Genomic DNA, 19,202 nt, shown 5'->3' on the forward strand with positions numbered 1-19,202 from the left:
TTTGTTTTTGTGCAAGAAGCACAACCTTCCTTCATGCTTTTGGATTCTATAATCTGAAGTGGTGTGTTTGTTTAAAGGCCTGAATAGTCAGTCACACCAGAGCTGCTAGTTTAAACCTATGTTGCATCAGAGAGGAACTAGTTCAGTTCAAAGCAAAAACCCACATGCTTCTGTGATGCATTTTTAAGAACTCTAGTGTTGACAGGAATGATTGACCAGTTTTCAGATTGATGCAATAATTTTCTTGGGGCAATAGCAAAGACATCCCTTCCTTTTACTTTGGTGGCTGTATTTTATCCTGGTGGTTCTGGGTGACTGTCCTGTTGTATTAGTTGATAGCTGAGACTGAATTGCTGGTTTATTCCAGCTTTGCCAAATGAAGTTGTATGTGATCAGCTTCTCTGGGAATCCCTGTATAGCTGCAGTCCACCAAACTTTCTGCAGTCTCAAACACTGATAACAGACTTGCCTGTGAGTAGAAACAAGTACCTTAGTCCTCACTGTGGGTACTTACTGGGGAGTGAACTGTTTTTTGAGCTGCTTTTCGCAAGTATCTGAAAAGGTTCTGACTTTCCAGTTTGATGCATGTTGGGGTACGTTTGAAAGTAAAATTATTGTACACCTTTTTTGATGTGGCTACAAAATATATGTGTGTACTTTATGGTCTATGTGCTGCATAAACACTAGGTGTTGTAAAGAAACAGTACTTTTACCGCTCTTTCAGCTTTACTAAAAGGTATCTCGGGTTTCTAGAAAGCCAGAGGTGGGGGAAAGAAGTGGAACAAAATTAAAATGGAAGGAGCTAAACAAAATAACACAGTAAAGCATGTTATCAGCATTAGAAGTATTTTTGGACTTTGGTAAACATTCCATATAATGAATTTAAGAAATAGATCTCTGCATACTATGTGACAGATAGTGACCAGCTGCTTGGCAATGTAATTAATTGATCCTGTCATAAAAGTGCTTGGCTAATTGCATGGAAGAGTCTTGTGAGTAGACTCAGAGGGTTCATTTGCTGTCCTGTTGAGTACTGTGCAATATGCTTGTATGCTTAATCCTTCCATTAGAAGCAGGGATTGTGATCTGAACAGCATTTATGGACAGTTCTCTATACAGTACAGTATATGGAGAGGACCTCTATACAGACAATAGGAACTCCTGCACTCAGGAATTTCTAGGCTCAAGAAGTCATCTCAAGCCTACTTTCATGGGGTCAAGCTTTCAATAAGCTACGCTTCAATCAGAACAGATGCTTATGAAGATACCACCATCTTATTTTATTGTTTTTCTCCTTTTGCTAGCGATTACTCTCCACATAATTCTTAAGACTCTGATAAAACTTCCTAGTAAGCTTCTGGCAAAATCTGAGGAGCTGATTCAACTCCCCCTAATTAAATATAAAGCTAACCCCTCCAGCTAGTGTTGTCTTTAGCAAAGATTAGGGAGTACGCATTTTAAGTAATACATCAACTGGTTTATGAGGATGATTTTTTGCAGTTAGTGGATGGAGGTGAGCAGCTGTGATGGCATGATCTTTAACAGAGCTTGCACTGGAAGAAAGAGCTGGTGTATATACTAGTTCTACATTATGATTTATGATGAGAATTATAAACTTCCACCCCAATGGAAACTCATTTCAAAACATTAGCTTAGCATCCATTGAGGCTTTTTTAGTCAAGGTTGACCATATTGCATGGTATCAATTTGGACTATAGCTTTTGTTTAAGTTTAAAAACAGGCCCAGCCAACAGCTGTCTTTTTCCTCCTCCTTTCCAGTTAATTCATCATAACTACAGATAGTAATAAGCTCTACCGCATGTTAGTAATGTGCACTCATAAATACACATACTAGTGATGACACTGCTGGTTACCAGAATTTTGACTCAGAAAATATTACTTCAGCTTTTGTCCTTGAAGAAACAGAAATTTAGCAGAAAGTCAAAATTTTCATTGGGAATTTGTGTGTGTGGGGAAATGCAGATGTTGTCTCCATACATATGCGGGGAGATGACTGCTATACATTTTCTACTAGGGATAGTTTTGATAGTTGTAGCTTTATAGTATGCTACAGTCACCTGTAGTTAAAAAAAACAAGTGTTAAGTGACTTTGAGTGACTTAATGCCACTTATCAAAAGTTTCTTAGGTTTTTGAAATAATCAATGAAAGTAAATTTCTACTATTTTCATATGTATATAAAAAATCCTTTTCAATTAAAGAAAAAAAGACAATCCCCATGTCTTTGAAAACATCAAAAAAGATAGATCTATTTGTATTTTTAATCAATTTCCTTGAACAGTGTGACAAATTGTCCAAGAACACACAAAGTAAAGACTGAGAATGGCTTTAAAGATGTCTATTACTACTGCTTGAACAGAAAAACATGCAATAAGGAACTACAATTCCTTCTCAGTACCTGGTTTTTTATTATTTACAGATTTCATATGAAGTAGATGAAGTTTTTCTAGGCCAAAATAAAAAGAAAATTAGATTTCTGAATGGTGATGCCACTAAGTGTAAAGTAAATATATCAAATTTAAGATAAGAAAGGATAAGGGTAACTGATACGTAAAAGCCTGGTATTTTCCTTCATACTTTATGGCTCAAGGGTGCAGTACTTTAAATGACTCTTGCCTTCAATGGGCACCACAAGTTCTTAGAATTTCTGCCAGGAAATTCTAAAATGTATCAGATTGAAATAGACAGAATGACCAAAAGTATTTTCTAATTTATGGGCTAAATGTTTAGTATTACAAAAGCAGAAATTTAGAAAGAACAACAATAACTCAAGTGGAGTGCCTCTATCTTGCACACATACAGAAAGAAAAAGAGTAAAGATGACACATACATATTTATATATATTCACACTGACCCTTATATACTTATTACAGAATGTTACCTATAGATGAGTCACAAAGTGATTTTTTTTTTATTCTACACAAGTACTTTTTAATGTGCTCATTTAGTCATGTCATGTTCAGACATGATGTGAATGCAAACTACATATGGAAATACAACTGTCAGCTTTTAAATTCTGCCTGTCCCTGCCTTGTCCGTTATTACTGCGTAGCAGTGCTAGTCTGAACAGTATGACACAGAATGAGACAGTACACCAGATCTAATTGCCTCGTCATTCTGTAGAGATTTTCTGTTGGTGCTGATTTTCTAGAAGGTCTTGCTGTTATTCAGCAAAACCAACACATGATAGAGGTGCTTTTGCACTCATCTTGTCTGAACCATTTATGTGTCTGTGAAGTATATATGAAGTGACAGATGGTAGTACCTCGCTGGATGGCACTCTGCTCTCAGGTTCATCTGTGAAGAGCAAATCAGACTTTCCATTGAAAAATAATGAAGTTTTCCTCTAGGCAATTTCTGCTTTGTGTGCACTGTAACCATTGCAAATGATCTGTTCATTTTGTGTATTTGAGCTCTTAACTACTCTAACATTTTCAAAGCAAATGCGTGACTACTTGACTCTGTTATAGTCAGCTGTCGTTCTAGTTTTTTTTGTATTAGCAATTGAATTGAGAGTTTTACATTTGGAAAAAAAAATATGTTTACATGAGTGAAGGTACGGCCCGGCACAAGCAATCCAGGAGGTTCCTCGACTGTGTGGAAGACAACTTCCTTCTGCAAGCAATAGAGGAGCCGACAAGGAGAGGTGCCATGCTTGACCTCGTGCTCACCAACAGGGAAGGGCTGGTTGGAAATGTGATGCTCCAGGGCAGCCTTGGATGCAGCGACCACGAGATGGTCGAATTCGAGATCCTCAGGACAGTGAGAAGAGCATGCAGCAAGCTGACTGCCCTGGACTTCAAGAGAGCAGACTTTGGCCTCTTCAGGAACCTGCTCAGTAAGGTTCCATGGGATACAGCCCTAGAGGGCAGGGGGGCCCAAGACTGTTGGTTGTTATTCAAGGATCACCTGCTCCAAGCTCAGGAATGTTGCATCCCAACTAGAAGGAAGTGCAGCAGGAGGGTGAGGAGACCTCCTTGGAAGGATAAGGAGCTGCTCAGGAAAATTCAAAGGAAAAAAGAGGCTTATAGAAGGTGGAAGCAGGGACAGGCAGCCTGGGAAGAATACAGGGATGTTGTCCGGGAAGCTAGGGACCAGGTGAGGAAGGCTAAGGCCCAGTTAGAATTGAACTTGGCTAGGGATGTTAAGGATAACAGGAAGGGATTCTATAGTACATAGCGAGTAAAAGACAGACTAGGGACAACATAGGTCCCCTTCGGAAGCTATCAGGAGAACTGGCTACCCTGGATTTGGAGAAGGCTGAGGTTCTTAATGACTTCTTTGCCTCAGTCTTCACTGGCAAAGTCTCTGACTTTGCGAACGCAGGGACTATGAGAATGAAGACCCTTGGCCCACTGTAGGAGAGGATCTTAAAAACCTAAACGTACACAAGTCCATGGGACCTGACAACATCCATCCATGGGTCCTGAAGGAGCTGGCGAATGAAGTTGCTGAGCCACTGTCCATCATATTTGAAAAATCATGGCAGTCAGGTGAAGTTCCCGACGACTGGAAAAAGGGAAATATAACCCCCATTTTCAAGAAGGGGAAAATGGATGACCCGGGGAATTACAGACCAGTCAGTCTCACCTCTGTGCCTGGCAAACTCATGGAGCAGATTCTCCTGGAAGGCATGCTAAGGCACATGAAAAACAAGGAGGTGGTTGGTGACAGCCAGCATGGCTTCACTAAGGGGAAATCCTGCCTGACCAATTTGGTGGCCTTCTATGATGGGGCTACGAAACTGATGGACAGGGGCAGAGCAGGTGACGTCTTCTACCTGGATTTGTGCAAAGCGTGCGACACTGTCCCACATGACATCCTTGTCTCTAAATTGGAGAGACATCAATTTGATGGGTGGACCACTCAGTGGATAAAGAACTGGCTGGATGGCCGCATGCAAAGAGTTGTGGTCAATGGCTCAATGTCCAGCTGGAGACCGGTAATGAGTGGTGTCCCTCAGGGATGGATGTTGGGACTGGTCTTGTTCAACATCTCTGTCGGTGACATGGGCAGTGGGATTGAGTGCGCCCTCAGCAAGTTTGCCGATGACACCAAGCTGTGTGGTTCGGTTGATACGCTGGAGGGAAGGGATGCCATGCAGAGGGACCTCGACATGCTTGTGAGGTGGGCTGATGCCAACCTGATGAAGTTTAACCATGCCAAGTGCAAGGTCCTACACCTGGGTCAGAGCAATCCCAGGCACAGCTACAGGTTGGGCAGAGAAGAGATTCAGAGCAGCCCTGCAGAGAAGGACTTGGGGGTGTTGGTCAATGAGAAAATGAACATGAGCCGGCTGCAGTGTGCACTCACAGCCCAGAAAGCCAACCGTATCCTGGGCTGCATCAAAAGGAGTGTGACCAGCAGGTCGAAGGAGGTGATCTCTGCTCTCATGAGACCTCACTTGGAGTATTGTGTGCAGTTCTGGTGTCCTCAACAGAAAAAGGACATGGAACTGTTGGAACAAGTCCAGAGGAGGGCCACGAGGATGATCAGGGGACTGGAGCACCTCCCGTATGAAGACAGGCTGAGAAAGTTGGGGCTGTTCAGCCTGGAGAAGAGAAGGCTGCGTGGAGACCTCATAGCAGCCTTCCAGTATCTGAAGGGGGGCCTACAAGGATGCTGGGGGGGGGCTCTTCATCAGGGACTGTAGTGACAGGACAAGGGGTAATGGGTTAAAACTTAAACAGGGGAAATTTAGATTGGATCTAAGGAAGAAATTCTTTACCGTGAGGGTGGTGAGGCACTGGAATGGGTTGCCCAGGAAGGTTGTGAATGCTCCATCCTTGGCGGTGTTCAAGGCCAGGTTGGATGAGGCCTTGGGTGGCATGGTTTAGTGTGGGGTGTCCCTGCCCATGGCAGAGGGGTTGGAACTTGATGATCTTAAGGTCCTTTCCAACCCTAACTATTCTATGATTCTATGATTATATATTAAAAAGAGTTTGTTTCCACTCACTACTTACTTTATGCACACCTTTATAGAAGGGCAGAAAATAATACCTAGTGTGTGTAAGTTGCTGAAAGGATTTCATGTGATCTGGGCAAGACACAATATCAAAATTTATGTGCTCCCATTAAATCTTCCACAACCACACCAAATATGTTTTCTCAGAGAAAAAAAATAAACCACATGCCTAGCCCTAATCTCTGCTGATTAGATTAGGAATTAAGAGCATAAAAACCTGAAGTCTTGGCTAAATTCAGGTCATGTGTGTCCTCCCATACATGTTAGCCATAGCCCTTCTGAATTCTCAGTTATAAACTTAGAATCTTTTGTGCTCCATGGATCTGACCTGAATCCTGCTCTACTTAATGGACTCTGATCAGTTCTACAGAGTTCTTATGTTGCGTAAATGCTTGAACTCCACTCAAAAGGCAGGTAGTGGGTTGTCACAAGCAGGGATCAGTAAGACTAAGCAGGTAAGGCAGCTTGCTGTCTACACCATGCATGTTCCAGAGAGTTTTAGTTTGAATTAGCGCTATCTTGCCTCCATGTTTCTGAATGCTCATTAGAGGATGGAGTGTACTTGGCACACTCCTGAAACTCATCTTTTGGTTTACTTTCATCTGCTATTAGCTGTCAGTCTGCTTTCCCTGCTGTAACTTGTGCTCTTTTTGCAAGATTTCAGCTATGTTCTTCAATGTACATTGTTGTGTTAACTAAAAACCCCAAGTCTGGAAATATTTCTGGCAAGTAATTAGTGACAGCAGTAGGTCATAAGTTCTGTTTGTAGTGCAGAATAGAGGTCTAAAAGTCATTAAGTCATTTGTCCTGTTAGATGTTGCTAGTTACCAAATGGGTATGTTACAAGGAAGGTTTGAGATAAAACTGTAGCTTGACATTAACAAACATAACAAGCAGAAAGTAAGAACAGAAAAAGCTGAGATGGTTATATCATGAAGTGTTCTAGAAAACAGTAGTTGTTGAGATTACAACCCACTTTTTGTGTATTTCCAACAAATCTGGTTCTAAAATAAATGGCCAAACTATCTGCACTGTTTATTAAAGTTACCCTGTGACTCCTTTAAATACACTCTCTGACTTGACAGTAATTCTTACTTCTCTGCTGCCCAAATATTATTTTAATCAGATGGCAATTTGTTGATCACATTAATATTTCCAAATGCAGAGTGCTCAGCCAGCAGTCACTGCTCTGCAGAGCTGCCAGTGTCTAATTGTTTCTGGCAATGGTGACTGCCTTTTTAGGCCCTTTATTTATTTATTTTTCTTGTCCCCCTCAACTGGTGTTTCAGAGCAGCAGCCTTCACAATGCATTATCTTAATGCATGTTCAGCTCAACCAAACCTTCTATTCCCACTACTGCTGATATTTGTCTACTAATCTACTTGGAATCAGCATGCAGTGTAAATGATTTAGACATACGAATAAATAAATGTCTAAATATCTATATCCTTGCAACAGCAAAATCAGATAAAATGTAATGTTTAGAACAGTACGTTGCTACAAACACTGATTTGGTAAGCAAATGGATTCACATTTGTAGGCTGTTGTGTCACAATTTAGGGAAGTGAAGGGCAACTTACTTGAGCATGTCAGTTTGACAGACATGTAGTCTCTTTCACAGTCCTTCTTATAGCGACAGAGCAACCAGCTTAAGAGGCAGAGCCTGTCACCACACTGTAGTTCTTCTTTTCTGCCACAAGGCAGAATGCTCTGTTCATCTGAAAGGAGAACAAACAATGACTGATGTAAATTATGAAGATGACTTTGTGTAAAGAACTCCTTTCGGAGCAACAAAACCACAAGTCAGCTGAAAGTTAATCTTCCTGCTTTTGAAACGCCTGGCTGGATCAAGACATCTCTGTTAGATTTAAAAGGGTCTCAGACTCAAACAGTATTTCCTATACTGCTGTTGCTGATCATTTAAATACTGTTCAAGATAGGTGAGGTCTAGGTGAAGCACACCAAAGAACTCACAAGGGTATCACATTCCTGAGGCACCTAGCCTTCTGACTGACTTACATGCTTTAGCATCCAAACCAAAACAATTCATCTTTTTCCCAGCTTAACACACAAAATGGATAAATGAGGGGGAAAAAAGGCAGATCTGATATCTTGCATAAACCTGAAGGACTTAGCTGTAAGTATAACTGTCTCACAACCACTTTCCAGTTTGTCAGCTAAGGGTGGGGGCTCAGTCAGATACAGTAGGGAAGGATTTTTTGAATAATCTTAATAAAACCTTGGGTCATTTTCTTGAGACAAATTCAGGTTTGGCTTGAAGAGACATTAAATTCTATATAGTGGGGTCTGCAGCAAGCCAAATCTTTGACTGGCTCCACAGTTGTGTTCACTTCCCAGGACTGCTGTTGATTGTAGAAGGCTAAATAGAAAACTGAATAACTTATCTCTGCCTAGAGATGGGATAAAAAAAAAGAGTAGTTTTATCTTGTTCTTTGGTAGTGTACAATGGTTCCTTTTCTATTTATGCATACATATAAACAGAAATTTCCTACTCGCAAAGGGAGAGATTATACCAGCCTAAGCCCTGTAACTTGTGAGACACTGGAACAGGTTGCCCAAAGAAGTGATGAATGCTCTATCACTGGCAGTGTTCAAGGCCAGGTTGGACAGAGCCTTGGATGACATGGCCTAGTGTGAGATATCACTGCCCACAGCAGGGGGTTTGGAACTAGATGATCTTAAGGTCCTTTCCAACCCAAACCATTCTATGATTCTATGATTCTGGCTTAAGAAAAGCAGAGTTTCAGCCTATGCTAATATTCATTTGCACAAGAAGTGTGAGTGTTGGTGGGAGTGTAATCACTTGTCATTATTGTAACAGGATCACCCCTTCCTAGTTATTTTGTAATTTATCTTTTCTCACATTTCACCAGTAGTGCTATTGAGAGTGATCTTGTTTTGATGGCAGGTAAACTGTTTTCTGACAAGTGCATCTGGGTGTGTAAATGTATATACACTGACATCATTTAGTTGCACAGTTTTGTAGGGCCTTCCAAAACAAGAAAAAGAATTAAAATAGACAGAAAATAGTTCATTAATGACAGAATAAAAAGTTTGTAAGTTTGTCAAGGAAGACATTTGTGCAGGCAAACTCTTTGGAAATCCATTTTAAATTTCATGAGTGTATTAGAACTGTATGCTGGTTACTTTATGTGATCAGTCTAAAACATTCCAAATACAGGCAAATAAAAGGTCAAGCACAAATTGAAAAACACTCACTCTTGAAAGTAAAGGCAGAGAGGGCTACTGTGCATATTGGTACTCAACAGAAGATGAACAGTTCTGCTACATCACCTTTTTGTTTGCTCTCCAGTATTTTTAGTTTGGAGCATTTTTGCCATCCTTTGTAGCTGCAGAATCATGGAGTTTGGACTAAATTTCCAATTCTCCACACAGCTGCTCCAGTGGAAGATGTCAGTACCCTCAAATGCATTTATAAATATGACCAAAACTGAGGGAAGTGGTATGGTGGTTGTTTGGGTTTTTTGATAAAATATTATAGAAGCAGCAGCTAGGCTGTGGTACCAATACAGCCACTGTGTAAATAGGATCAACTTTTGCTAACTTTAGAGCAGTTACACAGTGATGGCAAACACCAAAAAGGAATTCACCTGCAAGAAAATGATGCAAAAGATAAAAATAATATATTAGCAAATTAATTAGAATAATTTGTGCTGGTATGCATCTCATATATTTATCTCTCCCATAAAGTCTGTTTAGTTTGTAATTTACTTTGCAGTGTCCCTAATTATTTTAAACCTCTTTGAACTTCCTCCAATCCACACCTTTTTGTATCTTTTTTGTTCACTGTTCCTATTTTCACTAGTTCAGCACCATTCTCCTCTATCACTGCTATCACTTCTGAGATGTAAGAAAGTTTTCTGCAGTTCCTGCCACATAAAATTCCTGTTTTAATTTTCACCGCTTTGGTCACCTGTAGACAAACACTGCTTCTGTCTCATCCAGAATGTCATACTTGCTTTCTGTTTCTGCTAGTTGTTGTTGAACTGTGTAAGTCACTTTGGGATACAGTCTTTATGAAAATGCTAGAAAACCACCGCAATGCTTTATTATCTTCAGGGAGAACCATTAGGATTGTAAGCTATAAGAAATTATATGGACAGATCCAATTTTGTATCTCCCAGATGTAGCAAGAGCAAATCATGTCTTTTCTGAATCCAGATGATACAAGTCTTCCATCTATTCTCAAGGGGAGCTGCCAAATAACAAAAAACTCCATGAAGACTTAAAATGTGTAAATGCTTTCTTGAGAAAGAAACTGAGGCACAAACCTATAGTTGTGCAGCAGGCAGGCACAGAGATAGGCATCACGTTTAGTATTGTACTGACTGAACAAATAACAATTTTAAGCTCTGTGCCATGAAAATTCTTTTGAAACTGATGGTTTTATTTGTGAGGAAATGGCACGACTTTCTGAGACCATGTTTCTGTATCAATAGAGGCTAGCACAAAGTATTTTGTCTTCAAAGTATGTTTTACCCTTAGGTAAAGTTGATTTGAAAACAATTTCTAGTACAGGTGACAGAGAGCTAACAAAGACCCTTTTGGAGAAGCACTTCCCAGTACTAAGCCCATCTGTTCCTAAGTGGAGCATGCCACACAATGGTGTGCTGATAGTTTTCAAGGTTTGTATTCTAGATCAGCACACATTTTAATGAATTTCTGAAGTGAAAATTAGTAATTTAAGACCATCAAAATGATCATATCAAATTTAGGTTAAGGTGTGATATTCTAGAGACATGTGATGCATAAAATTAATCCACAACTTGAAAATTAATCTGCACCATTAAATTACACAAAGTAGTTTACAGCTATTGTACAGTATCCTAATTTGTATTTTTCCTATGTTACTACTTTTCTTTTTTATTCGTATGATCATTGAGTTGTGTCTGTTAAAGTAGTATTCAGTTCTTTCATCAGCCACCGAGGCTTGTAATGCCCTCATCAGCCACCAGCAGGAACCAGTCTGCAGCAGAACCCTCTGCACTTTGTAAAAATCAGTCTTTGTTGCCTGCAGTCTGGCTTTCAGTCCTTTTTAGCCAGCTGTGGTAAGACAGTTGTGGTGCAGAAGGATCCTGCAGTGACACATAGATGATTTAACAACTCTTGAGTATGACGAGAGGATAAGAAAATAAACAACACATGGCACGTTTTAATTGGATGCTTAATGCTCTGCTGTGCTTATATGATTTAGATGAACATGGCACACAAACCTGTGCAAAATACAATATAAGGAAAGATACTCTTATCTTTCTGGTGACTTCATGTGCCCCTCAATTCCTTTGTATTTTTGCATTGATGACAACTTAAGAAATTTACAATAACCATAAGTCAGAGGACAGACACAGACATTATTTCTATACTATTATGGTACCTTGATACTACCTTTAGCCTTGCAATTTACCATGCCATCCTTAGCTGTATTTGAGAATCACATTTTTACATGTTTGAAATACTGGGGAAAAGTTTTTATTTCTTCCTCTATAGATGCTCCAGCACTACTGCAGCACGATTTTGCGTCTCCAACTTTGGGAAAGTTCCAGTTTACGACTGGCTTCATTCAGTAGAACTTTCTGTTTATAATCAGGACAGAAGTGCAGCTCTGAACATAGGTCTGGTTTTTTTGGTTTTGGTTTTTTTTTATTTTTTTATTTTAGACTTCTGTCAGTTTTTTGACATCTTTCGGGTTGGCTAATAGGATCAAGTTGCAGAAGTACAGTTTGCAATCATGTTTCTATTGAGGATTGTGCTGTTCTATGTACATACAAAATCTTTGTTGGTTGTATTCTGATTTTGTGCTCCCCTAAACACTGAGACTGATTGGGATTTCTGACTGGGATTGATGCTAAGAAATTTACTATACAACACATACTCTAGCACACATGAGCATGAATATTTTGTAACTGCTTCTTCAATCTATTATTTAATGTCCCATATTCTTTCTAAAGGAACATCTGATTCCACAGACGTGTTTAATGAGAGGAGCGTGATTATTAGTTAGCTTAACATACTCTTTGTGCTCCTCTTTGCAGTGTGTGTGCTCTTTCTTTAGCACCAAGTTCCAGGCCAAACCAGAAGTTGCTTTGGATTCACATTCCTCACCTGATGTGTCTCTGAGGCAGAGTTATAATTACAGTACTAAATGACTAGACATTGTTGGGCTACTTGTCAGCGTGGCACCTGCAATAAATCAGAAGTGTTAATTTGTCATTCAGAGCTTTTATTGTCTGTTCAAGTCTGCAGGGTTTTTACATTTGTTTGCTGAGCAGGGAATGGAGATTGCATAATAGGCTGCCTACTCACTGCACCTTTAGAGGCAAGTTTCGGGCAGTACATTAAGATGACAACAAGGAAACATGGTTTACAAATTTCTAAAACCTCTAGTCTCTTCTGCATTGGGATTTCTATGACCTACTTCTTAAATAAAATCTTGTACTTGCCAGTTGTTTGGGCCAATGACTTATGTACTATGTATGTTTGGAGAGTGAATGGCCATTGTGTACCTCAGAAGTCTGACTTGTAAATAATGCCAGATGGGGAGCATTTAGCTGAAAAGACTAAATTCTGTTAATAAGAGGAGATGGTTAAGTGTAGATTAGAAGCAAAGTTCTATATAAGCTTGCCCTAGTAAGACCTAGTCTTCCAACTGGGACTAAGTAGCTTACAATCTGCTGGATGCTCTGGCAGGTACTGTATTAGTCTCCCCTCCAGAAGATCTGGGATATCTTTTGTAAAGCTTATCTCTCGGAGTCCTTGGCTCTAGAAAGTTCTGATTTAACCCATTCTGTAAGTAGAGGCCTGTTTTTAACGTTTAAGTAGAAGCAGCCTATTGAATGATTCATAGTGACTCAGAAAACTCTTCTACTGTCTGAAGTGTTTAACTTTCTGATGCAAAATATCTAATTTTTCTATATCCCTTGGGTTCTTCAGTGGAACGGAGACCAACCTGTGTTTATGACCTAACTGGAAAAACAATACAGTCCAGCTGTAGCTACTTTTCTGCTAAGGAGGTGGGAACTGGAAGTTGAGGTTAAGTGTAACTTCAGAGTAATTCTGTCAGGTTTTAACCTGATGGATGACAACCCTAAGAACAAAGACAGGTATGGGATTGGACAAAGATGGAAAAAAAGATGCTACAACAGAAAACAGCTAGTGCAGCTAGCATGTTAGCAAGAGTCAGAGCCAAGTAATGGACAGATACCAGTCCATGAGCCAGGACAGCCTTACTTTCTCCTTAAATAGCTATGTAATCTAAAGAAATTAATTTTTCTGCCAACCTTTTTTTCTCCACTTACCTACTGTGTTATCTGGACACCTGCAATCTGGATGGACAAGGCCAATTATCTTGTGCAGGACCCAGCGCAGTAAAGCTTCTGTCTTAGTTGGGTCTCTAAAGCAGAAGTAATGCTGTAACTGTTTTGCAGCTAATTTAAACTAAAGCTAGGATGCTGAAAACCTGTAAAGATCAGATACTTTCAGAATTGCTTCTCTTAAACCCTGAAACTGAAAAAGATTTATTGCCAATAGGAGAAATTCAAAAGTAGAAAAAAGAAATTAAAAACTGCATGTATTTCACTATTTCTTTTTATAATGCTTATACAAAGAAAGAAAATAGTTGCTGAAAGGAAATTCCTCATTTTAATGATAGAAGTAAAGGGATTAACATACCTGCCACTAAAAACAGCAATTAAAAGATAAGAAACTTAGCATTAAAGAGGCCAAAGAAACAAAGTGTCACAGAAGCACTATTTGCCTTAAGAACAGACAGTGATCATGCAGCTTTGGCTGGAGTGTCCTCCAGTGAGTTACTTTCACACACAGTCCTTGAAGACTGTAGGAGTCACAATGCCATATAATGTCACTGTTTTTAAAAGACAGTTTGAGAGATTTCAGGAAGTTCTAGCTTGTATAAGATATGTACTAAGTCTGGAAGCTAGAATCACTGTTTGCATAAATGCTGTCAAAGCCAACCAAGTTGCTTGCTTCTGCCAGCTCTGAATTTGTGGCCAAATTCTGAAAGCATCTGAGGACACAAACTCTTAAGTAGGCTTTACAAAAGCTCATCATCAATTAGGTGTCTATATCTCTTTGAAAGATGGCCTGCATATACACATCTGGTCATCAACTGCATTTTTAGGTGCTTGAACGTATAGCTCAAATAATTATGTAATAATTAAACGTCAGGCTGCAAGAGCTAATACTGCTCAGCACCTGTAAAACCTATTCCCTCTAACCTCACTCTTCTGAGAAGAGGTTTCTCAGTACGGTTCCTTCTACCAGTTTGAGATACCCTTCAAAAACTAAAGCATCGTTTCTATGTATATTTGATAGGGAGCGCACTTGAACTCTAAGCTGTATTTTTGCATATAGTTGCAAAGGAATGAATTCTAATCTATTAATCTCTCCCCTCCCCCCCCCCAAAAAAAAAAAAAAAAAAAAAAAAAAAGAATCAGGAATGGGAAGTAGGAGTTGGAGAAGCTGCTGAAACCAAAACTGATACCTTCCTGGTGCAGACTGCAGTCTAATAAATGAAAAGGTGAAAAAATAATTTTTGATGTAACATATGATTTCAAGCCATCATAAAATAAATTGATGCAGAAAGATACTGAGCAGGATATGACTTTATAGGGTAGAATGACAAAGAATTCTGAGGTGGGGTTCTGGAGGCATTCGAACATCCTTCCTTCTGCAGCTGGAGTCACTAAAGCCTGAAGTGAAAACTGTAGGGAGATATGGGGTATGGTTTTAAGGAAAGGGAGATGGGAGCCTCTTTGGTGCTTTCAGAAAAAGTCTGCACTTTGAGGAGAGAGAGGGAGGAAATCAGTGAAGGAAAATGATCAGATTATTCTGGGCATTGAATTTTGCTGCGCACTTGGAGAAGAGGGGGCAACTAGAGTGTGTGCTTTCCTTGCTGCCTGGCATCACAGACTTACATAGTTTCTGGCATTCTCTGTTAGAGAAGAGACTGGTGATGGATGGTAGATGCTGGTGCTTTGATCACTGACACTTCTCAAGGCATCCCACAAGTGCAAAGGAATATACTGCTGTGGTGCGCAGAAATCTTGGTGCAGATCTATCAGTCCGTCTCTTAAACTCACTGGCATAATGTACTCACTCCAGGACTCCAGCTTACAGCAAAGATGTCACGCACAGGCTTGAAGCAATATCATCTTTCTGTATTTCTCAAATCTGGTGCAGCCAACAGAACAGTTGTAAGATATGTCCACAAACCCCAGAGCCTCCAGTTTCTTCATATGTTTGAACTGAGACACTGGGCTGCAATATGAATGTGAGGTCGGTTCACCAAGTACTGACCTCCAGACACTGTTAAACCGACTGAGTTAGGAGATAATTCTGGGGAAAACACAGGATTTGCTATCAAGAACATGAGCTACAGACTCCCTAGTCTGCAGCAGTGGAGAAAGTGTTTTATTCTTGCTGTGTACAGAAAGATTTCCTTGCTTATAAGTCTATTCCACCTTCGCCCCATCATCCTGGGGTCTCAGAGCACAACTAGCAGTGCTGTAGTCAGTGACAACACAGCTGGCAGCCAGCTGTGCTGTTACTGTGCGAGCCAAATGTTGAGGGACAGCATCCAAAGTGCCTACTGAAGAGCCTTATGGACTTAGGTCAGGATTTTCTGCATCTTTCCTTTTTAATAAGTATGTCCCTTTGCCTGGCTTAAGTGGGCTTTCACGTAGAAAGAGGAGAGGCACAGTATGAACCTTTTCATTCCTTCTTGATTTTTGTGAGACAGTGCTGTTTAGCAAGAGTAACTTTGTAAGCTCTATAAGGGCTATAACACAAGAATCCTAATGCTGGATTTTAAAAGGATGTCTGCATATTTTATAATTTGTTTTTCCTGATTCATGCATCCAAATGGATGTTTTATATATCTCTGGACATCCCTTGTGCTCTTAGATGTAACAGCAGAGACATAGTTGAATACAGTTATCATTAAGATTTACTAATACTTAGATACAGAACTAATAGTCCCTTACTCTGAACTGGTTTACTGCAACAGTTCTATTTCAAAACTTCACTAATGTAAAGTTAATACAATACAGAGTTGTCTTGCCACAAAATGGTCTCTCAGGGAGAGGCAGTGGCAGCAAAAGTGTGAGCTTAAGGGTCAAGGAACATGAAAATGAGGAATGGATAAGAAATTGTGTTGTTCTAATATGAATCCCCAAATTAAACATATACTGGCTACATGTGTAATGAAGTGCTATGAAATGTCATTTTATGCATAACATAAATCCAGTAGTTGTGTGGAAAAGTAACCTGAACAGTATGTTTGCACTATTAACCTGTAACAATGTGTGTTACAAGTATTCTTCTTGCCACCTCTACAGGCAATTCACTAATACATGAGCAGACTGCCACATGTAGCTATACCAATGCAAGCATTTACAATTTCTTGGAATTTTTGTATTGTTACTATGTTTTCTATGATTTAGGTGATGCCAGTTCATCATCTATTAGGGACCTGGAGAGGGAACAATTTTAATCAGCAGCTCCTGATTTTGTACTTGGCTCCTGAGCCCAACTTTAACATGTTTTTTCTAGGAGTTTAAGAGATTACCAGGCAATCTGAAAGACACCACTTTGCATTTCCTAGGTTTTTCACTGTCTTCAGCTTTAACAGCCCAGCTCTGCTCCTAGTTGCCCAAGTTATCTTCAGGTTAAAGCTTACGTATACCTAGTATTGACAGAGTGAGTAATTTCTCCAAGTTGGTGGGTTGTGGCGTCAAATGTTAAGCTTGACAGTATTTCTGGTCATGACCGATGGTAGCCGCCTGACTTTATTGTTCCTTTATGTATGTTCTGAAGTAAATAACATAACCTTTACCTCTTCTTTCTTTAAACTTCGGGTTTAATCATAAAATTTCTCTTGCCCATGGTGGGCATCTTAGCTCGAAAGCTGTTACTGAAGTAATAATTAGATGATTAGATATTAGGCAGAAGTTCTTCCCTGTGAGGGTGCTGAGGCACTGGCACAGGGTGCCCAGAGAAGCTGCCCGCCCCATCCCTGGCAGTGTTCAAGGCCAGGTTGGAGAGGATTTTAAGCAACTTCCTCTAGTGGAAGGCTGCCTGTGGCAGGGGTTTGGAGCTGGGTGAGCTTTAAGGTCACTTCCAACCCAAACCAGTCTGTGATTCTGTGATTCTGTGACAATCCAGTTACAACATTTCAGCATGGCTTTTCTTCAGCTAAAGTACTTCCCCTGAGAGATATCTTGGTTGTTTTAATTGTTGTGCATATAGTTTTACCAATGTGCATTCTTTCTTCTAAGAGATTAGTTATGCTGCTCTGCTTCCCTGCACACGTGGTTTTCTGCCAAAACACTGACATGGGCAGAATTGGCTCTTGTAATGTTATATTTCCTTTCAAATAACTTTCATGTAATTACTACTAAAGTCAGTCATAAAAAGGAGAGTAGGAGGAAGTCAAGTGTCAGGAATCATTTTATTTCAATGACTGGAAGTAATTTTTAACTATACTTGTTTCACTAGTGAGTGCCAAAATGATACAAATTTTGACTGATGTCAGTGCACTCAATTTGTAAATGGGGTTTAACAGGAATGTGCTAACTTCTTGTTGTAGGAGAAAATGCTGAAAAGGAGGATTTTTTTTTTTTTTCCAAAGGAACTATTGAAGTACCTGGAGCTAAATTTTATGTTCTTCTTTCAGACAATTCTCTCACTCATTTCTGTGAGTTTTGCCTGTATATAGATCACAAGGTTAAGTCAATTTCTATTAACCCAGTTGTTTTCTTAGCCAGGAAGCTGCTTGCTTTTAATGGATTGATGTTTATCTGCTGGAGGACTTTAAATATAATATTCCTACAGCTGTACATGGCTGCAAGGCATACTGTTAATGCAGTTAAAGAAAAAAAAAAAAAAGAAAAAAGACTACTTACAGAGATTGGAATAATTGCTGGTTATTCCAATACGGATGGAGCTTCCAGGGGTGAGGGTGGATGGAGGAAAATAACTGAGGAGGGAAAAATCAAAGGAAAAAAAAAAAAAGTTTCTTAATAGTTTAGCAGTTTGGTTTTGTTTTGCAACCAGCTGTCAGTCGAAGAAACACTGTGGTGTTAACGTGCACCCACTCTTGGGAGCAGGAGTAGACACTTCAGACTCTGAGTATATACATAGATGTGGCTTGAATGGGGGTGAAAAACCCAAACAAGTTGTTGCTCTGTACTTCCATAAATCACTCCCGTTCAGGAAACAATACTCTATAGGGCTTTAATGCCCCTCAGATTCAAACCTCCCTCTACACACACCAATGTGTTACATAAATATGCTAATTATTGTTGTTAAGTTATTCCCCAGCCTCTGAAACAGGCACCTACCATTGTAAAACAAAATAACTGTTTCCTAATTTAAGTGCATCTTGAATACATTAGGAGGCTGTATGTGTCAAACTGGGTTGGAATAAATTTATTCTAAAATTTGATACACATACTCCCCCTATGCATTTGAGCTTTAATATTTATAACTTGTGCTTCAAAGATTTATACTTGTTTGTTGCAGGCAACAAAACAAAACACACGAGTAAAAAAGTGTCCTCAATAACCAACCCATTAGATTTCTTGTAAGAGGGGCTCGTTTGCTTCTACAGTTGCATCTATAACACACAAGCTCCTGACAGTCAGTCAGATGTAGTATAGCCCCTGTACTGTGTTTACACCCAGCGGCAGCACGCTGTTCCCATGCCCCGTGCCACGGCGATAGTCGCGGCTCTTGCACCCTCTAGCCCGCATCCCGCCGCTGATCTGCCTCGGCGAGTCTCCCCAGCCCAGCCCGGTGCTCCCGTCCCGCACGGCGCCCCCGACAGGGCTCGGGGCTGCTTCCCCTTTCTCTCGGATGGGGGTTTCCCGAGTACCGGAAAGTTTCCGCAGAGCACTGCCCGGCTGCGGCCGAGCCCGCCCCCCGCTGCTGCTCGTCGCTCAGCACGCCTTACCCCAGTACACAGCGGTGACCCGTGCCTCCATGCAACTCCGCCGCGGCTGGCTGGCGGGTGCGGGCGCAGCGGGGAGATGCGCCCCTCAGTTTTCTCCTACGCGCAGGGCCGGAGTGGCGGTGGCGGCTGGACGGAGTTGAAGCCCATTAGCGGAGGGCGGGGGCAAATGGCTGACCCCCGCCCCATAGGGGCCGGCCGGCGCGCCC

The 19,202-nt window shown here is 40.5% G+C and overlaps 1 protein-coding gene across 1 annotated transcript in view; it reads right to left on the bottom strand.

Moving 5' to 3' along the window:
- Window positions 1–18,796, bottom strand: part of BEAN1 (brain expressed associated with NEDD4 1) — a gene marked incomplete at both ends in the record, with an annotated part of 55,111 nt that extends 36,315 nt beyond the window's left edge. Inside the window, 3 exons of the mRNA XM_080638387.1 lie at window positions 7,565–7,702; window positions 17,948–18,098; window positions 18,713–18,796. Coding sequence (XP_080494513.1) covers window positions 7,565–7,702; window positions 17,948–18,098; window positions 18,713–18,796 — 373 coding nt within the window. The remainder of the gene's footprint in view (window positions 1–7,564; window positions 7,703–17,947; window positions 18,099–18,712) is intronic.
- Between the last annotated feature and the right edge of the window lie 406 nt (window positions 18,797–19,202).

Source organism: Psittacula echo (assembly GCF_963264785.1).
Source record: "Psittacula echo genome assembly, chromosome: Z".
Lineage (NCBI taxonomy): Eukaryota > Metazoa > Chordata > Aves > Psittaciformes > Psittacidae > Psittacula > Psittacula echo.